The sequence below is a fragment of the Emys orbicularis genome, chromosome 2 (assembly GCF_028017835.1).
Source record: "Emys orbicularis isolate rEmyOrb1 chromosome 2, rEmyOrb1.hap1, whole genome shotgun sequence".
Taxonomy (NCBI): Eukaryota; Metazoa; Chordata; order Testudines; family Emydidae; genus Emys; species Emys orbicularis.
The window spans coordinates 46331087-46357598 of record NC_088684.1 but is presented as its reverse complement, the minus strand read 5'-3'; the positions used below and the strand labels follow the sequence as shown (position 1 = coordinate 46357598).

General features: G+C 41.3%; 1 protein-coding gene across 1 annotated transcript; it reads right to left on the bottom strand.

Moving 5' to 3' along the window:
- Positions 1 to 453: 453 nt before the first annotated feature.
- Positions 454 to 14632, bottom strand: TMEM64 (transmembrane protein 64). The gene is made up of 3 exons (XM_065399838.1): positions 13895 to 14632; positions 7547 to 7702; positions 454 to 726 (listed from the first exon to the last, which is right to left on the bottom strand). Exons 1-3 carry the CDS (start codon positions 14630 to 14632, stop codon positions 532 to 534), a joined length of 1089 nt encoding a protein of 362 aa, XP_065255910.1. The 3' UTR covers positions 454 to 531.
- Between the last annotated feature and the right edge of the window lie 11880 nt (positions 14633 to 26512).

The window sequence follows — 26512 nt, the reverse complement described above, 5'->3', positions numbered from 1 at the left end:
TTTAAAATAAAAAATGGAGGGAAAGCCAAATGGTCCCATAATTAGCAAAGTAATACACTATATCATTTCTGGAAATATTTCCAAAGCAAAGCACATTCAAGAGTATTGTATATTGAACTGCATACTTTTTACTCATTCATCTTTATCAGTAATAAAGATCTACTGTATATAATTATTCAACCTTATAAATAATGCTAAGCAGAAAAATATTTACCTCTGGGCCATTTTTATCAGTTGCTTGGAGCAAACACAAAACAAAATCTAAAGTGCAGGCTACAGATCATGACAGGCATAATAAAGGACAAAAGGTGCAGTAATTTGCATCTACATTTCAAAGTTGGTTAACCATCTATTGTTCCTTGCTAAATATCACCCTCCTTGTGCAATTTAATAACTGGTGAGTTGGTCTGTGTCACAGTACAACCTGTAACCATTTGGGTTTTTTGTTTTTTTACACTGGTTATAGTTGTCCATAGACATTTCTAGGCAATAGCTTACATTTACAAAACCTTACATTTTTAATACTTTAAATCACACAATATTGATCCCACCCCCAGAAAATGCTAGTGTCCTCTTGTTGCAGAATGTTGTTGAAGAAGTGATGCTTGGTTGGCTGCCTGGAGCAAAGGAAGTTTTCATTTCCATTTCACATGCTACGATAGCTGCGTTCAACTCCACTTGAGCTCGGTGAACAACATAAAACATGAGACCGATGCTTATAACAATCTATGAATAAAACAAACACACTGCAGTTAAAAAATATATATATAGCAAAAAACAGGAATACGAAGCAAACACTTTAGGTGAAGCATTAAGATAAGGAGTTCTCAGTACACAGCTTTATAGATCACTTGTTAATGTTTGGAGGTAAATGCATTCAGAGAAAGATAAGCCTAACCAATAGGATAATCCACGTCTAATACACTGCCATTGATATGTGAGAAGCCAGAGATTAGATGGGACTTCAGAATTGGCAGGTGCTGTAAGTCTAGGTGCTTTCTTCCATATGTTGTTATAATTGACAAACTTGTAAAGGTGGTTTTGCTATTCATCTCCTGGTAAAGAAATCCCTACCCCTACCCCCCAAGAAAAGGTGTACGTGCAGGTGAGAACCACAGCACTTCCCTAGTAGATATCAAGTAAAATTAATTCAAATGATCAGTTACATTCTGATGAAGATGTGTGATTTGCAGAACAGTAGAGATAATACTCTACTGATGTCGGGGGGAAAAGGAAACAAGCTATTTTCTCTCTTGGCCCTCCATTACCGAACACATCCAGAAGCAACAGAGCATTGCCTAGGCTCCTGCAGTTCCTGTATAGTACAACACGATGAAATAGACTAGGATGGTGTTCAGGAAGCCTATTTAACCCTGCCCATGAAGGAATTTTACAGCTGCAGATGTGGGGTGGATCTTTGCAGTACCAAAGAAAAAGTGAATCCAAAGGGTTTAATGGTGAGAATAAATATCCCAAATAGTGTAACATTTATAGCAACAATTTATAGGAAAACTCCAAGCCCATTACTGCAGCCCAACAGTCTGAATGCTCACATAGGGGCGGGGGGGAAATCAAATGCACAACTACAAAATGCAGAATAACTGGCTCGGTGGTAATACTGCTAAAAAGGATCTGGGGTTACAGTGGATCACAAATTGGATATGAGTCAACGATGGGAAGCAACTGTGAAAAAGGCAAAATATAATTCTGGGGTGTATTAATAAGTGTTGGATATAAGACATGGAGGTAGTTGTCCCGCTCTACTTGGCACTGGTAAGGCCTCAGCTGGAGTACTGTGTGCAGTTCTGGGCACCATGCTTTAGGAAAGATGTGGGCAAATTGGAGAGAGTCGAGAGGAGAGCAACACAAATGTTTAGAAGGTTTAGAAAACCTGACCTATGACGAAAGGTTAAAAAATACTGAACATTTTTCATCTTGAGAAAATATGACCAAAGAGGGACCTGATAACAGTCTTCAAATAAGTTAAGGGCTGTTATAAAGAAGACTGATCAATTGTTCTCGATGTCGTAGGACAAGAAGCAATAGGGTTAATCTGCAGAAAGGGAGATTTAGGTTAGATATTAGGAAAAGCTTTCTAACTAAGGGTAGTTAAGCTGTGGAATAAACTTCCAAGGAAGGTTGTGGAATCCCATCACTGCAGGTTTTTAAAAACAGTTTGGACAAGCATCCGTCCAGGGATGGTCTGGGTTTACTTGATACTGCCTCAGCCCAGGAGGCTAGACTTGACTTCTCAAGGTTCCTTACAACCCTACATTTCTAGGATTCTATCATTTATGAGCTTTACTGGAAATGTAGATAGGATGGAGGTCTCTTGTGTATAGAAGGAGATTAGGCTGGGTTATAAAATTAAGGTTGACTTTAGGAATTAATCTTCAAATTCCCTGCTTTTACAGCATGAAGGAGGGTTGGGATTTTTTATGTTGATTTTAATGACATTATATTCTCAATCTTCATTGAATGTGTATCTGGGACTCCCCCTCACCCCCCAATTGAGGCCTTTTTTATGCTCTTGTAATTAAAAAAAACAGCTGAATGGGTTTTGCTTCTTAAGGCCTATCTATCTCCAGTGATGTTTCAAAGTTAACTCCACCAGCATAGTATGTTGTTTCAGTGAAGCCTCAGCTATGGTCGTCAGGGGAATGACTCACAAAAACAAAACTGCTTTCCAGCTGTTCAAAACACAGGTTTTGCGTAACAGGAACCACTTGAAGAGGTTACCCCACTTTAGATTAAGTCTAGCAGAACTAAACAATCCAAAATAAAACACACTTTAGCTCAGGTAGAACTTCCAAAAACCGTAACCCCACAGAATCTAAAATTCCCAAATGTAAGGAATTTGAGTTTGCATTAAGGACCACCACATATAAAATACTTTTATATCAAGCCATCTGAAGCAGCAGTGGACAAACTAAAAACCCTTCAGTACAAGATACGGAAAAAAAACCTGTTTCAAACATCCCAACATAAATTAACTTCAAATGTTCCATAGAGACAAAATTATTCTCTGAGCAAAGGCTACACTTGAAAGTTTTCAGTCAGAAGACAGTTTTAGTCAGAAACTTACAAAGAGGTGGTAAGGAATTCAAAATAGGGCTTAGAATACAAGTTGTTTTGCAAGCGGAAAAAAAGATTCTGGAAGGATGAAAGTAATTTCAAAATATTGCTTCCTACATTAAACTCACCACATACTCATAGACAAACAGGAACACCACAAACCAAAACTGTTATTCAATCTTAGCTGAATATTCTCACTACTCTTGTTGCTCACGTTTTCATTTAACCTCATTTAAGGCAACAGTCAATTTCACCTTTAGGTTCCGCAGCAGCACAATTTGAAATGTTTTGTTGTGAACACTGCAGGGAAATGTTAATTGGCTTGAAAACTGTTTCAGCTGAGATTTAAACAACAACAAAAACCATAGAAACATGGCTACTCTTCACCTCTATTTTAAAAGTTTATATGGAGATATAAAGCCTAAATTTGGAGTTACATTTGACCTAACATTGTCCCTCTATGTCAGTGGTTCTCAAACCCGGGGGGCTGCGGGAAGCGGCGTGGGCCGAGGGATGTGCTGGCCGCCCTTCCCGCAGCCCCCATTGGCCTGGGACGGTGCACCGCGGCCAGTGGGAGCCGCGATCGGCCAAACCTGCAGACGCGGCAGGTAAACAAACCAGCTCGGCCCGCCAGGGGCTTTCCCTGAACAAGTGGCGGACCGGCTTTGAGAACCACTGCTCTATGTGGTCACCACAGGCACCTGCTTCCTCTGAGCCCCGGGAGTGCTCAAACCCCCGCTTTGCCCCAGGCCCCACCCCCACACACCCCCTTCCCACCTCCGCGCCGCCTCTTCCTGAAAGGTTCCGCCCCCTCCCCTGAGTGCAACCCATCCTGCTCCTCCCCCTGCCCCCCAGCGCCTCCTGCACCCACAGAGTCAGCACCTATTGGCACTATTTGACATAGGAAGCACTCACCACTTAAATAGAGTCGCCTCCAGGGTGAAGTGTGGCAAATCATTCTGCACCAAGGATAAAAAATTGTTCTTAGAAAAGCAAATTAATAAGAACTTTCCAAGTGGAACTACAGAAGGAATTACAAGTAGGCAGAAGTAACACTGAAACTGGGCAAGGGCAGCAAGATTAATACCGTTCAAAAAGTGCCGCAGAATCTTTAACAAGAAATGATCAAATTCTCATTTAAGCCGCATCTGAAAGACAGTGCTTCCAGCAGTACAATATCCCATACATAGCACAAAGCTGAGGATGGTTCACTTCCAGCTCAGAAACCTGCCAACTATTACCACCACAAAAATGAATCAAGGGCTGGGGGGAAAAAATGCCTTACAGTGACAGATTTACAGAGCTCAATCTGTTTAGTTTATCAAAAAGAAGATAGAGACAGTGTAATCAAGTCACCTCTCAAAGTATCACCACAAGGAAAAGATACCAAGTTCTACAGGGCTCTTTAATCTAGTGGAGAAAGACAAAACAAGAACCAATAGCTGGAAGCTGAAGCCAGACAAATTCGAATTAGAAATAAGGCACACATTTAAACAGTTAAGGTAATTAACTATTGGAACAAACTACCAAGACAAGTGGTGGGTTCTCCATCTCTTGCGGTCTCAATCAAGACTGGATGCCTTTCTGGAAAACATCTTTTAGCCAAACAAGTGTCATTGGACTCAACACGAGAGGTAACTGGGTGAAATTATATGGCCGGTGTTATACAAGACATAAGGCTAGATGATCTGATGGTCCTTTCTAGCCTTAAAAACTATGAACCTACTCAATAATTAATGGTATTGTTGCAGCACCTGATTTTCTTTTGCTGAGGACAGATACTGACCAGGGCCAAATCTATTAACTCCATTAAGACTCTAAAACAGTCAACAGTGATATAACTTCACACATTTCCTCTCTGAGTGGCATGCTCCAGAGGTCCCAAACATTCAAAACAGCATTTTACATTGGTATCCTGCAAATTACAAATCAAGGCTCTGTCCTTACAATTTGCTGCATGCAGGCGGAGATCCTCTGAAGTCAATGGGGCTCCATGTGGGTGAAGGGATCCTTTTGCATACAAGTTATGGGATCAGTGCCCAAGATATTTAACACTAATCTTACACATTGAAATATATGATTTTGACTCTCCCCACACCCCAAACCAGATTAACTTCTGCTGCTGTTTGATAAAACTGGGTTAAATAGTGCAATTTGACAAATTTAGCCTTTGTTTACAAACTGTGCATGAAGAGTTTAAAATTTTCCCAAATCTGTTATTCAGGATTATTCACCAAACAGTTTCTAACAATATTTGATCTGTCAATTGAACATTCATACCAAAATGTTCATAAGCAATGTTCAAAACATTTAGTTTCAACAAACATTACTGCCAGTAAGCTTGTTCCTTAGAATATTCTCTGAAAGCAACCACAAAAGTAGCTAAAGCAAATCACATTTCGTATTTCAGAAATGTTCAGAGTAGTCGTTTTTTCAAGCTATTTACTGAGCTCTAAGCTACTGATTAGGGCCCAAATGTCCAGCCCTGGTAGCCAGGCAAAGTGCTGGGAAAAAGCATGAGAAGTGGGTGGTGGTGAATTAAAGGACTCCTCCAGTAACTGATCCTTCCCCCACCTCTTCAGTCACCTCCTTTTCTGATCCCTTCCTATATCCAGCCTCCCCAACATGCACCTGAACCAGGCCAGTTCCACTACATAGGCAGCCTCTGTACCTATGAAGGGCGTGGCTGGATTTAGCCCTTAGCAATTTTTAAAACAAACAACCACAGAACTAGCCCAGTAACAGAACTTCATAAGTAAAATGAAAGATGTTCAAATAACCTTTTTATTTTCTCTCATCTTTCCAGTTTATTTAACCCATGCTGTTACACAAATGTCAATATTCTCAAGCAAGCTTCATCAGCAAACAAGTAGCACATACAAATTTATTTAAATAGGCCCTGGTGTTCATTTTGTATCTTATTCTTTCTATAAAGAGGTTTTAAGATTATAAAAATTGAACAAGACAACTACAGTATGATCTGCAAATTTGCAAGCAAATGGTTGTAATTGCTATTCAAATCCAAACCAATATCAAATCAACTGACAGTGTCAGGCGATGCTTTAATGCCTCTTCTGCTACTAGTATAGCAATGCCAGTTCACCATGCTCCCCACTCAAGGGATCTAACAACGTTGCTCGCTGCCTAGGATTTAATGACATGTTGACTGTAAATCAACTTTTGGGTAAACAACAGAGATCTATAAAATCATGACTTGTGTGGAGAACGTGAACAGGGAAGTGTTATTTACCACTTCACATAACATAAGAACCAGGGGTCACGCAATGAAATTAATAGGCAGCAGGTTTAAAAACAAAACAGATGAAGTAAAACTTCACACAATCCACCATCAAGCCATGGAACTCATTGGCATAAGATGTTGTGAAGGCCAAAAGAGTAACTGGGTTCAACAAAAATTAGGTAAATTCCTGGAGGATAGTTCCATCAATGGCTATTAACCAAGATGATCAGGGACACAACATCATTCTCCAGGTGTCCCTAAATCCCTGACTGCCAGAAGCTTTGACTGAACAGCAGGTAATGGATCATTCAATAATTGCCTTTTTTTCTTCATTCTCTCTGAAGTATCTGGTACTGATCACTGTCAGAAGACAGGATACTAGGTGCTAGATGGACCACTGGTCTGACCCAGTATGACCATTGTTATAAAAGTTCTTAATTCATACTTCTCATTAAGTCAGAATTACTTTCTAAATGGGGATGTTTCAATAGGCCACCACTACAACCACTTATTTCTATAGCAACTTTCATCTAAAAACTGTATAAGCTGGGATCATGCTATACTCTTCTAATACTGAAGCACAGCCAATACTGGAATGGAACAGGGCAGATATTCTGGGCTTAAGGGAGGCTCCAAAGTGGAGTGAATGGCTATTGCTCTAACGGCTCACTACAGCAGCAGAGACTAGCTGAGCTCATTAGCACTCCAAACACAACCTCTCTCATCTCCCTATATTCCCCTTATATTGGAGGCTGGAGAAGCTGGTGGAGGAGGAGGAACCAGCTATGCTGATTTATGTCAGATGCACACACACTGGGGGAAATCCCCACCTGGGAGATCCACTGGCTTTTACATCCTTTGCACCACCAGAGGCACAAAAGGTACAGATTACAGGAAAGACTCTTTCTTGTCCAACAGCATAGTAGTACCTAAGATCATGTTAGGACATTGGTTCTGTAACAACTCAAAGAAGATTGCCCAACCCACTGAATCACCAGTATTCCAGCTGGATTTCCCTAGAATGTCTCCCATTAGTTGGAGGACGAACAAGATCACAACCCTAAAGTAGTATGGCCACATGCAAAAAATAAAAAAATAAAAAAAAAAAATACAAATTTCCAAATGTAACTGCTTTGTCTCCAGAGTCATCCAAACTACAATAAATATACTGGCTTTAAGATTAATGGCTATGACAATAATATTATTAAATAATTTTTAAAAACCACTCACCTGTAAAGTAAATATAAAATAGCCACTAACACTTTGTTCTGCAATGACATCTTCCATAGTTCGCAAGGTGGTGCCTAAGTAGGAGTTTAGGAGCTGAGTAGGAAGCAGTCCAACTGAGGAAGCCATTAGATAGTTGGGTAACGATAGATCTGTAATCTAAATGAAATCAAGTGTGAAAAGCAATGTACAATTTCGATATAATTTTCCCATAACCAGTCTTGACGGCCTCCCCCACAACTGTCTAAGCAAAAGTTTAGAATTCATTATATTACAATATTCTGAAAATGACCGAGTGCAAAAGTTCAGTAAAAGATCAATTCAACAAGGCAACACTTTTAAATTTGCCCTTTTAAAATTCTGTTCAATTATATTTCATCTTTTGCTTGGCTGCATCTTCAACTGGACATCCTAAGGATGCAATTACACTATCCCTTTGCTTAGTTAAAATGCATGAAGTGTAGCTACAATATTTTTGTAAGGAAAAAAATATGAATCATTTAAAACATCCTTCACGGAAGGTTTTTTTATATTACATTTTAATTGGCCAAGGCACACAATTAGAGCTAGCCAGATATTTTTGAAAGTGGTGATGAAAAACAGGAAAAAGAAGAAAGTGTGAATATTCTTTTGAGTCCCCCGCTCCTGCCCCAACAACCCCCAAATTTCTTTTTCCATTTTGAGTAGCTTTTAGCTATTATGCAGACAATTTGTACTGGGGCAAGGTACACAGTACCAGCTAAATAAAGTCAAATGGGACCAGGAGAGGTTGAGAAATACAGAGGAATGTAAAAGATGAGAGTCCAGAAGGGCATAGGATGCATTTATGCAGGCAATGAAAACAGAAGGCAAGAGAGTGGGTTAAAAATAAAGTGAATACAATTTTATGGATGCTAAGGGACAAACTAATCTACAAGCAGATCCCTGGATTATTTTCCTTGGTGATTATGAAAGCTTTGGACACTGAAGTTTTCATTCTCTCCTGACTCCAATAAAACAGGCTAAGCATTGGCAACAGCACATTCCTAGCCAATGTGATTCAATCCTGACTTGAAGGGACCACTTTTAGGGCTGAGAGAATAATTCAACTGCCAAACTTTCAGCCACGACTTCTCTGTGGAAACTGTCAACAATGATGCCAACTGGCGTCAACTCTGATGTGACAATCTAAAAACAAAAATAAGACCACCAACTCATTTCAAATAAAATCCCTGAAAAAGGTTACCAGAGGTTGCGTGTTGGGAAAAAGTTTCCTTCCACTGATTTTTATGAACTGATGTTTTGAGTACATACATTGCAAAATTTCTCTGATAAAGTCTTAGGCCTCTCATTGTGGTGGTTTAAACTGTTTAACTATAAGTAAGTGGTGTACACATCATAACATTAACAAAACAGTCCACAAGACCAAGTTGGATCTTCAGTTTGTAGAATGGAGGTAAGTAGTAAGATACACAAGTAAAGTAAAAATAGATCCTCAATATACCGATCAGTCACAATAAATGATATGGTATTGACACATTAATAAAAACCAGTCTGTTAATGATAACACTGACAAATACTAGTCTTGCCAAAATGTCATTGTCAAACATATCTATTGACTTTGGAATGGCTCTAGCAATGTGTGCTTAAAGACTAGATTGCTGTGATTATTTGATTCATACACCTGACGGAAGTTTGAAGCAAGCTGGCAGTTGTTCCTAAAGAATTTCTGCAGACTATCCAACAGAACACATTACATGAAAGAAAACAACTTCTAAAGTTCTAAAATTAAGCAGAGTCAGTGCCACTGAGCTTCTACAAGGAAATAACTGACAATGGCACAAATCTGTAAAAAGTCAAAGACAAGGACAAAGACATCAACAGAGTTAAGTTATTTTAAGGGCTGTGCAATGAAATAAGTGACTATTCTGTGAGTGCACCATTAAGGGCAGTGTAATTATTTTACTATTTTAGAACAAGAGATTAAATAATTTAATATCATAGTAACATTATTTTGAAAAGTTAAAAGTCACATTGCCAAAATCCTAAAGAGTTCTTAGCATGAAATATTAGTGAAAGGTTTGGGGGGAAGGGAGAGGGAAGATGGAAAATAAAAGACTAGGGTTTGGTTTTGTTATTCCACTGGAAGAAGATAATTTCCCACTCTTCCCAAGTAACTTAGGAAGACAAGTCCAAAATACATGTTGCAAATTTTGCTTGCTAGATTTGAACATATGCCAGCAACATGACTAATATACTTTCTCAGTATGGGTGTATTGACAGATTACTCTAGACCTAATTATTTGACAGATGTTCTCAGAGGAGTACTTCTTAACAAAAAAAACCCACACACACCAGTAGGAATCTGGGCCATGGTGGAGCTATGCACAGACCTCCTTTATTATCAAGAGGATGCAGTCAGTGCTATTACCGTCTTTAAAATACTAAAGCAGATATAAGATTTGCTAAATAGGGCCTTGTCATTAAATCTAATGGAATTGGGAAACAAATCACAAAGAATCCTTGGGGAACTTCTTCCCTTTGTGAATATATAGTATAGCATTTTACTTGCAGATATCTAAGTTTGCGTTTCTGATTTTGTCCCGCAACAAGTAAGGACATAGGAAAGACCATTTCCAACTGAAGGAGAAATAGACAGTAAGTTTAAAACTGACGTACATCCCATCAACCCTGAGACCAAGAGGCTCGTGCCAGAGAAAACAATGCAGCACACATGCCTTTTGCTCACAGTTTGCAGGATTTGGGTCTATGCTGATACTGAATAAAGGGCTTCTGCTGGTACTGTTTCCTTTAAAAGGGATAGGAAGTAGAGGCTGATAATGCTTATCTCTGATAAAATGTTTGTACCCAAAACCTTTTCCATGGGGGATGAGAAATCCCCAAAGACTTTACAGCAGACCTGGTTTCAATTCAGTTTGTCTAGAACCTCATCTCTTCCTCCACCACCAAAAGGGAAGTCTTATACCTCGATTTTTTTTTTCCTGGGCAAAGCACTTCTAAGTAATCACACAGTTTACAGCTCTAGATGACATATTAGAAGTAGAGGATGCTCTCAAGGTGTGTTTTGCAACAAGTTGACCTTCAGCAATAAGGACTCTGGCCAGCTGGTCTTCCACCAGTGACTGGACAAACAATGCTATTTTCTCCCACAGGTAACATTGGTATCAGGCAGTAATGTCCAGATAAGTTGCCACACTAATGCTGAGTGTGGCAGGTGAGAATATCTTTCTACCCAGCAAATCTAACTTCTTACCCTCTCTATCAGAAAGGGTAGAATGGACTTGATCCCCTTTAGCTCTTTGAATGGCAGTTGCCACCACCAATGAATTTGCAGCTGGGTGAGTCCAGAAGAACAAGAAGCCCTCAGGAAGCAGCTGGTATAACTTTTATTTTTTAGAAGCTGCCTGTGCTCAGTTTAACTAGATAAATTTTAGCATATGTAATAAGCCATCTAAGACTGACAAGGCAATCTTCCTCCAAGAGAGTGAGCCCAGAATATTGAAAAACAGCTGTGTAATTTACTCTAAGGTTACTGAAGGGTTATTCAAGGCAGTAGCTATCCTTTCCATAAGTTGTGAAATTGGAGCATATCTTCTAGAGGGGAGGAAGATGATGCACCCACATTGTCATCTGGTGAAGTTTAACCATCCAGATTTGTACCTACATTCAGAAATTCAATGGGCCCCTTTAGTTCTTCTTCAGACTGTGTGTCTGGGACAAGCAAAGGAGACTATTTCCTTGGTACCAGTGAGAGCGACAGGTCCAGTGAAGAATATTTCCCTTGAATACTTTTTGGAGAAGGCTCCTTTTCTTGCTGCCTTTCTTCAACCTTTTTAAATTCAGAGTAATACCTAGGGGAAGGCCAATATGGCCACACTTCCTTTAGGATGCCTCCCAGTATCCAGTGAGAAATTTCCTATCAATCCCTTGGTGAGGGAGGATGAGCTTGTGGTTTGAAAGGGTGGAACAGTGAATCTCCATAATGCTCTCCAGGTTATCTGATCCTTTTCCTTGGAGGGGAAGAGCAAAGAAAGGTACCAGGCTGGTCATAGTCCAATTTCAGGTCAAAGTGCAATCCGAAAGAGGTTTCCAATGGTTACAACAAATGACTTGGTTAAGTGAAAAAGCCAGAAGTTGTAAAATATTTCTGTGGGAAACCAGGAGGAGAGTCATGCATCTCCAGCAAGATTTGCATAGTTAGGGAAACATATTAAGGAGTATTCTAATTAGAAAACTATCACCAAAGCTTAAAAATGTGCTTGAAAACTATGCTAACAATATAGTACTTGACATCTTACAAGAAAAAGTCTGAATTTTTTCAGTCAGTTTCTACAGAAATCACAGCTTGGACCCTATACATAGAATTTATTTTGTGTTTTTGTATACTGTTAACTTGTGTGAATACTATAGCTGCATAGGAGCGCTACTATAAACAGATGTCATGATGCAACCTTAACTAAAGGTCCACTGAAGTTCCCTAAAATTGGCATTCTTAGTCGGATTCATTTAAAATGTGGTGTGCATCAAGAGTAATATTAGTGATCCAAATTTGGAGTCATTTGAGTTAGGGCTTGTGGAGATATAAGTCCAGGAGGAAAAAAGTCATTTTTCAAAAAGTTGCCAGGTGTTTTTTTGGTTTGGTTTGGTTTGGGGTTTTTTTTGCTCAGAGCTACAGATCAAACTATTGATGTGACGCAAGTCAAAATGGTCTCAATCTATTGAATATTAATGAAGGTAGTGCATGGCATACATTATAGCTTTGGGGGACTTGGACTGAACAGTATTTAAGAAAAATTTTACATTGAACATTTGCTAATACAGAAAAATGACTAGAGGATTTAAATTCAACTCTTATATACGTGCTTTAAAATCTAAACAGTTACTCAGATTGCTTTGAAATATGGTGTGCCTCATGGGGGTGTGTGGTAATGTTAGTGATCCAAATTTGGCGTCATTTGACAGAGGGGTTCCCAAGTTACAACCCCCCCCCCCCCAAAAAAAAAACTAGTTTCCTTCCGTCCACTGCCTTATACTGTGGCTAAATATTGCTACAATGTGAGAGTCCAGATGGCAATTTTATTTTGGGGTGGAATGTAAATCAAAGTATTTAATTAATTTAATTTAATGCTATTCCCACCATTTTTTAGGCTTTTATATGCACACCTCAGCTCTGCCGGTGCACCCCAACCCACCGTACCTGTCAGCTCTGACTACACACAACATGCTGAATACATAAAACTAAACAAACCCCATAATTATTACCATCTTTCAGTTATGACAATCTTAGGTTAAAAAAAAATCAGAAAGAAATGGATTTTTTTTTAAACTGTGTCCATTTAGTTATCAAGGGAATCTGCATCCTTCCTACCAAACTTGCATTTTAATCAGACTTTCTCCAGATGTAGCCAATCTCATTTAAAATGAGACTCATTCATTCTGAATCACTTTTAAAAAGGCAGTTCTTTTAAAACTCTCTCTTCTGTGAGATTTGCTTTACACTATGTTCCTTTTGCATAATATACAAGACTGAGAATCTTCTATCACAACCAACATAAAATGATTCCAGCAAAATCTCAGCTAATGATGTCTTGAGAATCTTTCTTCCTCAAGCAATCCTAGAGGTGGCCTGTAATAGCAGATGGTGGTGGAGAACAGAATGCCAAATCTATCACTGGAAGAGAGACACCCTAATTGGGAGATTAATTTTAAAAGACTACTCAATGTAATGGTCATATTCCTGTCCAATTTTTTCCTCTATTATTTGAACACCACTTATGATTACTATAACCGGAAAACTGAGAAAAACTGTGGTTTCAGTTCGCTTACTATGTGCGAGTCACAGTACTTTTCACTGTTTTACAGCACCACCTATGAGGCCCAGAGCTGGCAGCCAGAGCTGTGCTGTCCTATTGAAGTCAGTGGGCACTAACATGGGCCCAAGGGTCCGTCCAGCAGAGCTGACTACAGGATTAGGCCCTGATCTTGCAACTGCATCCCTGAGGGCAGATCTTTGCCAGGGGAATGGATACATTTGCTTAAGGCAGTTTCTGTTTGTGAAGGAAGGTCTTTCACACCGCAACAGAGAAAAGAGACTTCCAATCTAAAAAACTGTGATTATGAAACTGCAAAAGCAGGGAACTCAGACTACGAATAAGTTATGTGTTTTGCAGTGTTCAGTGGTGAGAAAAATCAGTGAAATTGTCAGTTCCTACAGCCCTGATATAGAACCTCCATCGGGCAAAATCATGGCCCCACTGAAGTCAGTGATAGTCAGACTCATACTGATTTCAATCAAGACATCCCCCACTCCCTACCGCCACAGGCAGGGCCCTGCTTGTGGGAGCCACTCACCGAGAACACCGCGTTTTGGAGCCCGAAGGGGATGGGGGTGAGCCTGGCCAGGGCCACCACTTTGAGGCCGCTTCCTCCCTCTACTACGCGGATAACGGCGCTGAGCTTCTCGCTGCCCTGGATCCTCGCTAGCACCCAGCGGGCCAGCAGCTTCTTGCAGACCACGTGGGCGATGAAAGTGCCGATGAGGACCCCGAGCACCATCAGCCCCATGCCCAGCACGAAGCCGTACAGGTAGCCGGCGGCCACGTTCAGCACGATGTAGCCCCAGCCGCAGGGGAAGGAGACCACGATGAAGCCCACGGTGAAGAGCAGCACCCCGGCCACGCTGTCCAGGCTCTCGGCCCAGAGCAGCAGGTCCCGCACGTACTGGCGCACCAGGGCCAGCGAGGCGAAGCACAGCGCGGCCAGGACGCACACGCCCAGGCAGCTCCGGCACCAGCAGGTGCCCAGCAGGCAGCACGAGCAGCGCCACGTCCTGGCCTCGGGCAGCCCGGGCCCCGCGCCACCCGCCTCGGGCAGCTGGCACAGCAGCAGCTCCGAGTGCTGCAGCCCGTTCTGCTCCGGGTACGGCCCGCGCAGGAGCCCAGCCGTGTCTCCCTGGGCGCCGCCGGCCGGCTCCCCGCCTCCGCCAGCCCGAGGCAGCCAGCGGCTGAGGTCCTGCCGGGCTCCCTGGGCAGCCGCGAACTTGGCGGCCCGGCAGAGGAGCTGGAGCACAGCGCCCCCGGAGCTCCACATGCCGCCGGGCCCGGCCGGCTCTAGCCCGGCAGCGCGCTCCGCCGGGCGGGGATCGAGCCGCCGCGCTGGGCCAGTCCCCGCTCCCCGAAGCCACTGGGCAGGGGCGGCCGCTCGTTCATCGCCCCGCCATGGCCCGGCTCCCGCGGCGACGAAGAGACCGAGCTGCTGACGGCGGCGGGAGAGAGGCGCGCGCGCTTCGCGGAGGCCGGGCGGGTGCTGAGCGCGCGGACGGCGGCTCGGGTTTAGGCGGCGGCTCCGGGCTGGCGGCCCTGGCAGATGGGGAGTCCCGGGGGGCGGCCTTGGCGGCAGCGGGGCTCCATCTCCCGGCGCGCTCGGCTCCGGAGGACGCTGAGCCCCGGCGGTGCAGATGTGGCAAATCCGGCGGCGGCGGTGCCGAGCAGGGGGCGGCGCCCAGTTGGGAGAGGGGGAGGAGGCTCGGGGCGGTGCCTCCTCCCCCCCAGCGCGCGGGCGGGGGCGGGGGTAGGCTCCCGGTACACCGGCCTGGCAGCCCATTGGGAGCTAGCTGGAAGCGCGTCTCACCCCTAGATCCTGGGGATCCCTCCCACCCACTACTGGGGTGTGCTGCTTTGACCCCCAATGGCCGTTCCCAACTGCCGCCGACCCGTCCCATCACGGGACAAACCTTGAACTGGGTCGTGGCGGTTGACTGAGGAAAACCAACAGCCCCCCCTTTCCCTGTCTCCTGCCATGGTTCTTCCTAACTGCAGGGGTTGGAGGGTTACAGACCCCACAATCGGGCCCAGAAGTAGGGTTGCCAACCCACCACAATTGTCCTGTCCTGGCATCTCCAGGAATGAAAGATTAATCTTTAATTAAAGATTGTGTCATGTGGTGAAACCTCCAGGAATATGTCCAACCAAAATTGGCAACCCTACAAGAAGTGTAGCTTCGGGGTCATCTCTGACTGTGAAGTTACTGTTCGACTTCTTCCACACAACTCCAGGAAGGATTTTGTGTGTTGCTGAATATTTTGAAAAGAGTTTAATGATATACAGCTGAGAGACACTTTCAGGTGAAGCACTGACCCACATTTTTTAGTGCAGGTTAGGTACTAAATCTCTGCCTAGGTGGAAAGATGAGCTGTGTTGCAGATAGGATGACCAGATAGCAAGTGTGAAAAATCGGGACAGGAAGTGGGGGGTAATAGGTACCTATATAAGAAAAAGCCCCCAAATCAGGACTGTCCCTATAAAATCAGGACATCTGGTCACCCTAGTTGCAGAGGTTGTTCTGCCATATTCAGAAGCCTTGTTTATGCTACCCAGGTTCATACCTACAAGTCATTGTTGGTGCATCATTACTGATGGTAGCAAGAGGGAAGATATAGGGTGGAAGCGGGCTCAGGCGTCAGCATCCACTGGGAGCTGCACTGGTGAGGAATTTCTTCAATTAATGTTGCAAGCATAGACAGAGCCAGAGCAGGTGTGAAAGTTGGGAGGTGGAAGAATGATTATCAGATTATATAGACCAGTGGTTCTCAAGCTTGCCGCCTAATCAGCACAGAGATGCGGCCCATGTGACATCTTCAGGGCCATACAGGTAGTATTAGATGCGGCCCACGTAACACATTGTGGGCCACATATGGGCCCACAATGGTAAATAGGTTGAGAACCACTGATACAGACATACACATGCATTCGAGAATGAAGAATTAGACTATGGTCTGAAGGACTTGCCACAAATAAGTGTGTTTACTATTATTACAAAATACATCTCTTCATTAGAGACAATAAAGTAGGAGTGGTCCAGGAAACAGAAAAAGCAACAAAGGACCTCTGAGCAACACCATTAGGAAGTTCCCAGACCTGAAGAAGAGCTCTGTGTAGGTCGAAGGCTTGTCTCTCTCACCGACAGACTTTGGTCCAGTACAAGATATTACCTCACCCACCTTGTCTCACCATTGGGAGAAAACATTCCGGGAGACTCCATCTTATTGGAAAGGTTGTTGTCCCAACACAATCTGTCCTGCTTGTTGTTATCCATTGTCTGACTCTGATCTGCTTTTTGGGGTGCTCATACCTCCCTACTTATATTACATACTCACAGAGGGCATCGGTACAAAAATAGCAATAGATAAAAAAGCACTGCATTATTGTGCAGCAGGGATTGCATGCACCAAACATAAATCTAGTAATACATTCCAGCAAACTGGTTTGTAAAAGATGTTTGGCCATAAACCAGCGAGGAAGTCAGAACAATTGGTTTAATTACAGTATATGGGCAAACATTAAGGTAAGGCTCTCATGCAGAGCCAGTGTATGCACAATTTTGTTGGGTTTTTTGTTTGTTTGTTGGTTTGTTTGCTTTTTCAACACATGAAAAAGCATCCCTAGTTGAGAAGCCAATCAGGGTTATGTGCTTTAAACTGTCCATCAATTTCTCCATTCAAGTGCATAACTTATGTGATCAGTCAAGTCTTTGTGCTGGAACAGATCCCATGGGGCCTCTGATGTAAATGTTACAGGGCTATATGCAGAGTCACATTATGGTATCAGGCCAAATTCAGAGGTGTAAAGGGAGGGAGTATAAATTACAGGTTGGTAAATGTGTCTGAGTTTGTCAGTCAGTGAAAGTTTAAACATCCATTTTGACTTCCTCCCAACTCACCTCTAATTTGGGGCTGATGTCTTTCTTGGCTCAGTATTCTATTTTGATACATGTCAATAGAGGGGTAGATTGTACAGCCAGTGTAGTATATTGCTTTGAAAGAAGTGTTTGTTGTACAAGAGTGCTTTTAATATGATACAGGTCATTTCCTAAATGGAGGGATTTTTGCTACATATACGGAAAGAATGAAGACCCCAGAGGGACATATGATGTTTCTTTGTTCCTGCATCAAGGATTCAAAATCTGGAATAGTAATTTTCAAATGTTTGACACAGGTTCCATACTCTTAAAGGTCTACTGTTGACCCGTCAAACACAATAGAAAATATTCTGTTTAGTGACAATACTGCTTTCACCTACATTTCATGTATTTCTCTTGCCTCAGTTTTATTTCAGAGAATATTAGCAAGAAAACAAGATTTGTATTTTTAAATGAACTTCTACTGCTGCTTAATCTGCACTGATGCCATATTCTGTTCATGGCCTTATACTGCATCCATCACTGTGTTATTTGAGCACCTTTCAAATATGCATTAAGCTGCATGACTAGCATCTTTCGCTTATGGTGCCTTCTCCATTCCTGTACCCTCCCCAGGGGGGAAAATTGGGTTTGAACTGTTGTTATGAAGTGCTGTATACTTTTATTAGGCTGAAGAAATGCACCTTGCACTTGTACAAAAAACTGTAAGATTTGCAGTGGTTCTTAGGACTTGATTCTGCAAATTGCTGAAGTCTCTGGCCCTGATCCAGCAGAACACTCATCTTGGAGCCAATGGCACAGCTCCCATTCTTAAAGTTAAGCAGGTGCTTAAGTACTTTGCTGGATCAGGGACAGAGGGCTTGGTATCTAGCACCAAATTATTTATATTTCTTCACATGTTGCGGTAAGGCTGTTACCATATTTGACTTACTCACATTTAAACAAACTCCCAAAAGTTGCCTTGACATATTGAGCATACATTTCTCAGATTATGGGAATATATAGTCTTCATCAAATTAAAGTTATTGCTTAATAAATCTGATAGTGTGGGGACATGATTATAATTAGCAACATATTAAACTCAAATGTATTAAACAACAGAGAAATAGTGTGATCAGAATCTCACTGTGTAAAAATTAAAAAAAGATATCCATCTGAAGCAGTGACTAATCATGTCCCAAAAATAATTCTAAAAGAAGAAGAAAAGCCAATCCATGATATCAGAAATGTAAAAAAGAACAAGTAGCATATTTCCCTTCAATAAGGTCCTGATTCAGTAAGGTACTTAAGCCCATGCCTAACTTTAAGCACATGAGTTGTGCCAAACCAATGGGATGATTTATGTCCTTTAAATTAGGCATGTGCTAAGATATCTTGCTGAATAGGGGCTCTGAAGCCAGAGACAACAGGTACATTATGCCAAAAATGAGTCAGAAGCTGAAATGATTCTGACTCTGAGTTGCAAACTACTGAAACTTCATTGTAGTTATCGTCAAGTTAACTTTTTTTGGGGGGGTCAGAGGTAGCTGATCTGTGGGTAAGCCTTTTTTGTTTGGTTAGATAATAACATTAAGGGGTTTATATGTGGGTCAGCTTATATGTGAATATATATGCTATTTTAACTCCACAGATAATAAGGTGAATGTCCTTCCAAAGGAACGGCAACTGAATAACTTAAGCTATTATATGTTAAAATATGGATATATTCAAGAATTTGTTACAGGGAATGGGAATTGTGTTGGAGGAAAAAATGCCAATACGTTACTAGAGGAGTTGCAAGAGGAGGGATGGCAGCATTACCAGTTAAATCAAAATATAGATTACTGTCAACTTCTCACAACTCATGGTTGTCCAGTGTTTTCATCTTTCGGACCAAAAAACCAAAAAAAAACCAAAAAATTGATCAAGGTATAATAAAGCTAACACTTCTTTGCCTCCATGTGTTGATTAGGAAAGAATCTTAAATACTATATATACAAAACATTACCCAAAGTTAATATGAAAGACTAGTAAAACCCAGTTTTAAAGATATACTCTTTTTAAGGATTGCGTTGTAAATCAGGTATGTTTTGACTTTAGGGTGACCAGATGTTCCAATTTTATAGGGACAGTCCCGATTTTTGGGTCTTTTTCTTATATGGGCTCCTATTACCCCCAACCCCCTGTCCCAATTTTTCACATTTCCTGTCTGGTCACCCTAGTTGACTTGCATCACAATTGTGTTTGAATTGACTGAGTTTCCATAGCAGCCTGTCAGATACATATGTGACTAAAAACTGTAAATGTAGTTAGAGTTGCAGTCTCCCAGCTAGATGTATTGAGGTCATTTTGAAAACATTTCATTAATTCAGATATGCACTCATACATAATTGTGGAGATTATGGAAGAGGGGGACACGCATCAGGGCCCCAAAGGTGCCCTGCGTGATCGCTACTTCCCACCACCCAACACAGATGTAATGAGGTTGAGTAGTGTCCGCAAAAGAGAAATTAAAACAACTAATTATTCCTCAAAGAAGGTTTTTTAATGATTTACGGCTATAAAGGCAACACAGACAGAATAGGAAAAGAAAAATTATGGACCAGCACTGAATAAGATCAATATAGATAACTGAAGACAGGGACAGCGACTTGCAAAGCTATTATCACTCATTAACTATTAACTTCACATGCACTGTGTCCGTTCCCAGTAAACACAAGAACATATGCAGTTATTATATATTGATTAACTTTTTACTACTACCATTCCTAAACAATTTTCTACTATTATTAAACTTTTTTATTTTATTATTAAACCCTATAGCAGGGGTCGGCAATGTTCGGCACGCGGCTCGCCAGGGTAAGCACCCTGGCGGGCCGGGCCAGTTTTATTTACCTGCTGACGCGGCAGGTTCGGCTGATTGCGGCCCCCACTGGCCGCGGTTCGCCGTCCCAGGCCAATGGGGGCGGCGAGAAGCGGCACGGGCGAGCGATGTGCTGGCCGCGGCTTCTCGCCGCCTCCATCGGCCGAACCTGCTGCGTCAGCAGGTAAATAAAACTGGCCCGGCCCGCCAGGGTGCTTACCCTGGCGAGCCGCGTGCCGAACGTTGCCGACCCTTGCCCTATAGTATTGATACAGACTTAAGATTAACCGGCTCGAGCACAATCAGACTTCTTTACTCCAAAACATTACCCTGCATTTTCCCGAGAATGTTACTCTTCAGTCGACCACTTTCCACACTGGCCAGGCATAGATAGTCAGTGAAGTGCAAGTCCCTTCGATTCAGGGTGTGTGTGAGAGCCCAATCAAAGAGAGATCTCTTTTAGGTCAATACACACACACACACACACACACACCTGCGTCTTTGCACCTTTTTATACATTACTTGTTGGCCGTGTTTCAAAGCAGGTCAACCAATTAAGGTGGCCAAATGTTTTAGTGTGGTAGTTTGCGGTTGTTTTGATCTTATGAACTGTGCACCTGTGCCAAGCTCATCTTTTCTTTATGCGGCCTGTTGTCCTAATTGTGGTCAATTTGCTAGACTCAAAAACATTCGAGTCAGCCTAAAAAAGTATCTGGTTGCAGTGCATAGTAACCACAAGTCTGTATCTAATTTCACAGAGCTTCCTTTTTGCTCAATCTTAGTCTATAAAGCTTCCTAGCTAGGTTTTGTTTATGCCTGTAGGATTTTATTGCTCTCGCTCTTTGCAGCTCCCGGAAGTTTTAGGCCTAACACTGACAATATTCAAGTATCAGAGGGGTAGCCGAGTTAGTCTGGATCTGTAAAAAGCAACAAAGAGTCCTGTGGCACCTTATAGACTAACAGATGTTCTTCATTTTAAGCTTGACAATACTCTTGTTCAAATTATTCACAATAATTAGGAAAATGTATAATAGATGATTATGCATCCATTTACACAGAAAAACCATACAGATTTTTTTAAACTATATCTGTAAGAAACTTTAAACCAATAAGTACAACATGTAATAGTAGAACACAGTTAAGTAATGTATTAAAACACTTTCTACTCTGGAGGAGACTCTGAGACATTTATCATCTTGGCATTAAATATTTTATAGAAGAAGTACCAGCTGGTGTAAATCCATTTCAATGGAGCTATGATGACTTACATTTACACCAACTGAGTATCCAGTCCAAAAAGAGTAAATGAACAAGATCCTGAAAACTTATAAGTAAATTAAAAATGAGGCCAGATTCTTAGTCCAGCTGCTGCTGCTTTGAGCTGCTCCAAAAGTGCAAAACAGCCCCCAGTTCAGCTTAAAGTGTAACTTGAGGTTCTTCCTGCAAATGGAAATCCTCAGGTGCCTTCAAGCCATTGTAGTTACTCTTATGCCATCTCTTAGCACTAGGGGCATGGCTGGGGTATCCCTATATCCCAGCACTTCCAGAACAGCTCCTTGGAGCCACAGGCAGCTGGTGTAATATAGAGCACCCAGCAGGGGCGCTGGAACTAGGTGTACTGTGGGTGCGACCACACCCCCTGGCTTGAAGTAGTTTTTATCATATACACGGTTTACAGTTTTGTTCAATGGCTTTCAGCATCCCCCACTATAAAAATTGTTCCAACGCCACTGGCACCCAGTGTAATGTTAAGCAGATATGAAATCATCCTCTAGTCTACATTACTCCAGAGCACTGGACAAGCCCTGGCAGCCCCAGGATAAAAGTAGATATAACTGATGCTTAAGTTTACTTTTGTACTACAGTCCTGAACTGCACTAAGCACAAGTTGGATGCATCCCAGGATGTTAGCCATGGTATTGTTTGAATTACCCATACCCCCAGTTCAGAATATGAATATTATAACAACAGAATAACTGATGCAGTTCTTGAGAGCACTGATGTTTGCAAATACTATTTTTTTAGAGGTTTTGCTTTAGCAATGAATTATATATGCCATGAAATAACACACAAAGAGCAGAGCAAGTTCAATAGATAACTGCCTCAACAAATATTTTAGTGGGGTTGTTTAGGTACAGATGCTTATCTGTTTAACAATCAATAAAGTCACTAGTAACAGCAGACCTAAATATCTAGCATGTTCAAGTGAATTTTTGGGATAAAAAGATTAGGAATACAGAACTGTCAACACCCCTTTACAATCATATTTTCACCTGCTCATACAGTATACATTTATATCTTCTTGGAAAAATACTTTGCTAGGCTTCAAGAAACTCCCAAACTAATTCTGGTATCTTGGCATCAGTTATAATTTGTTATATAAAATCTAATTGTCCCCTTTTAAAATATACTCCGCTAAATTGCACATACACAAATAGATTGTATTTCCTATCTATTTGTCCAGTAATGATGTATCTGTAGCAGTGTTGTATGTTGGAGTTTAGTTTTTAATGATACTTTTAGTGAGATTTTTTTAAAAGTAGCATTTAATCCATATACTGGTTAATCCCAAGAATCAAGGATTTTGATTTAGCAGCACATTCAGTTTTGTCAAGCAGATGTGAAGTCAGCCTCAACCCATCACAGAGGCAGAACTCTTTATCTGGGTAACAATCTCTTGTAACAGTATGTAAATATATAATGGGCCAGTTTCTGATCTCAGTTATATCAGAGTAAGATCAGAAAGTACCTCAGTGTGTCTATCTTTAATACATTTTCTTGTTATTAAATTCTTCACTTAGAAAAGTGTAAGTAGCCTTTTTATCTCTATTATTCAGTATCTGAGGTACCACAGTGCGGTAAATGTTGGCAAATGGTTAACATGATAGTTGAACATGACACTGTAGAAAGACTATAGGTGAAACCCTGACACCATTAAAATCAATGGGAAAACTCTCACCTGAGTACCTTACAATATCACACCTTGTTTACAATACCAAATATAACCATATCCAGTAACCTAGTGCCACCTAATCTGTTACAAACTTGATTCCAATGTGTAGCATTGTTTTAATCTTAATTCCTTGTTCTAGCCAGGCTATAGCCTTGGCCAGACCTATAAATCCAGTCCGGAGAGAAGCCAAGCCACTCCTAGGATGCTCTGATTAGAGGGCAGTCAGAAACTCTAGAAGGTGTTCAGCCTCTAGCAATTTCAGGCAATTAAGTAGATATAGCTACAACACACAATTACGGATCATATGGGAGAGCAGAGGCAGAAAGCACAGCACTATGTTTTCCAGTATAGACAGTGTTGGAAAATGAAGGGGGGAAAGGCTGTTTTATCTTTTCTGTACAGCATCCAAGATGTCAGAAGAGAGCGTGTGGCCTTGGAAAGACCCTGCTAGTACTGCTGCAATAGAGCTGTGGAGGAGAGGGCCACCAGAGCTAGTGTGGAGGCACAGGGCTTCCCTCTGGATGAACCTGGCCTTCACAACTTTTTTGCCACCTCCATCCTGCACGATCCAACAGGTTTGGGGACCACTGTTTCATAAGGGGAAGGGAAGGCTTTTCACATAGCAAGAGAAAACCTGTCCCAAGGTAATTAAGGTTATTCATTTAAAGTTAATGAGTTTGCTAGAAGCTGATCAGTGTCTCCATACTGAGCAGTCTGTGCAACTAAAACTCCAGATGTATGACAGTTTGGACTTTTTAGAAGAAATATTCACAAACAGCCCACCTTACTTGGATCAATAAAGCTAGGGTGGTATTTGATAAAAGCCCTGGGACCATGTTTAAATAATTTCCTTACTTTGAGACTGACTTACCTTGGGGAATGAATATACAGTTCATTTGACACAAAAAAAAGTTTATTTTAAAATTGAAGTCATTTACTAGATCTGATTTATTTAAATAATATTATTAATCGTCTTACAAGAACCTAAGAGTAAATTAGGAAAAGAATTCAGGCCCTGATATTCCAAAGACTTAATAGCATGCTTAACTTAACCTATCTGAGTAATCACTTACACACTGATGTGCTGGCAGTAGCACACTTTGCTAAATTCTGTATCAGTTGTAGTTTATACAGCCAAAAGATTCTAAGGGATACAGTAGATAATTGAATATTGCCTTGCCAAGCAAATTGAAACAAATTGTTCCAGATATTGACATGCTCAGGCAAACAGGCCCAGTATTTTCATTGCTACACTTGACTGTTCTTATTTCCTTCTGTTCAAATCTTTCTACTTGGTCTGATCTGAAGCGTTTGGTTGTTTTTTTTTAAACACTCTCTGTGCCCTTGCTTCTCAATTCCATCTATCAACTTCAAGCTTCTCCAGAGTCCATAGAGCTATAGTGAATCTTTCAAATGTCTTCCTCTCCAAATTTGCATCTTCAAAATGCTATACAAGCGTTATGTATTTGGATTTATTGCACCTATCAGTTATTTCTAGGCACTTGTGATTTATTTTTTTAAAATTATATTAAATACATTTGAGGCTCTTCCCCAGCCATAAAAACAAAACAGCCACTTCACAAACCCAGTTAGCCTCCACAGAGTATAAACACACCTGACACATGTCAAAAATATCTGGGAAGATCTTCTCAGCCATAAAATACACTCCTTTCCCAATATCACCTCATAATAATGCCCATTGAAATCACTTCCCAGGAAGAGCCTGGGAGAACAGATAACTCTTGTAGTGTGTATCAAATCCAGGTTCTGGAGAACTGAGAGGTAAAGTGAGTTTCAGAGCCAAGCTTTTCTCAAATAGCCAGGACTCCCATCAATGGGAGTTAAGTGCCTAAATATCTTTGAGGATCTGGACCATACATCATTTGGAGCCAAGTGGTCAAAACAAGCACCTTAAACTTTACCCACAAGTCAACTGGCAGCTAGATTAAGGAATCCTCATGCCACCCTGATAGAGAGGGTTGCATATTATTATCCCCATTTTACAGATAAGCAGACTGAGGCAGAAAGGTTAAGTAATTTGTCCAAGGCCAGAGATGGAATCAGTATCAAAGCTGATATTAGAAATCAGAATTTTTTTTCAATCCCACTCCTCAGACTGCACCTCTTTCTTGAGATCCACATTTCTCTTAAATTAAAACAGGCTCACAAATATTTTTCTTTAATAGTGAGTTTGTTCATCAGATAAGTTTCCCCAAATATTCTTTAAAATCAGTTTAATCAAAAACAGTTAATATTTCTTCATAAAATCATATGTATTATTAATTTACCCACTAGCTTTGCATTTTTATGAAGACATCAGCCTTCAGCCTTCAGCATTATGCTTCTGGTATTTTTTAGTATGATCATTAATTCCTATTCTTCGATATCTAAATTGGGGCAATGGGGGTTGTCTATATTTTTCTTTCTGCTGTCTCTCCTTTCTCCTTCCTGGAACTCTGCCTATAGACTTAGAGTGGAATGCGTATAGCTCACTTCTCTTTAGTGCTTTGAGAACTTACATCAGTTCCTCCCGTGACAGTCTTGGAACTAACTGATCTCTTTGACATCTCTCTCTCTCTCTGTCTCTCAACAGCTGTTGCTGCTCTATCACTTTACCATCAGCTGGGAAAACAGGCAAAAATCTTTCTCAAGGACCAGTGCAGCTGCCGTTCTATTCCTGAAATAGTGGATTTTTTAAATATCTCACTGGAAACTTAGTGTTTGAATTCAATGAGGCATCAGATCTCACTTGTCCTTTTATCCTGACCGAGCTCCAGAATTAAAAATAATCAATTTTTGCAAAAGATCTGCTTAAGAATAACTTATGCCCTGGCGCTGATGGCTCAACTGGTGATTTAATTAATTGTCACATGACAGAAAGCCATGTGTTAGGAGCTAACACGCCATGCTCTCTCAATTTCTCAAAGGAGGTTTAGCATAAACATTATTAGTGGCAAATCCTAGATTGAGGGATGTTCTGTGAACTCAGCTAAGCTGGAAGAAAGGAAGAAGGAATACAGATTGAAGTGGGGGGGGGGGGGTTGGCTTCTTCCTGCAGAATGAAGGGGTGAAGGAAAACCGCAGCATGCAATTTCATGTGGCCTCCCTTATTTGAGTCATCCTTTTCAGAAAGCAGCAAGCTAGTTGTTCCTGTGTGGCTGAAAGGTAGGCCTGTGCCACGATTCTTAGGAGCCTCATGCAAAATGAATAAAAATCAAATGTATTAATTCAAAAATCTACCACTGATTTACTGTGCTTTTAAAACAAAACAAAACAAAACCAGATGTTATCTTGTTATCAGTGTCACTGATGTAGCTGTGTTGACTTCAGTGGACTGCCTCCTGATTTACACAGGTGTCAATGAGTTCAGAATCAGACCTATGTTGCTCAGAAAGTTATTCTTAGCATTTCTATCTGTTCCCATCATTTTCTACAAAAATATATTACTTTAAAATGTAATGAATCATAGAGCCCTGCA

Excerpts from the sequence above, each read along its gene's own strand:
- TMEM64 (XM_065399838.1), bottom strand. The coding sequence starts at position 14,632 with ATGTGGAGCTCCGGGGGCGCTGTGCTCCAGCTCCTCTGCCGGGCCGCC. Across the intron at positions 7,703-13,894 it reads TCCAAAACGCGGTGTTCTCG|ATTACAGATCTATCGTTACC; the intron begins GTGAGTGGCTCC and ends GATTTCATTTAG. Across the intron at positions 727-7,546 it reads ATTTTATATTTACTTTACAG|ATTGTTATAAGCATCGGTCT; the intron begins GTGAGTGGTTTT and ends TTTTATTCATAG.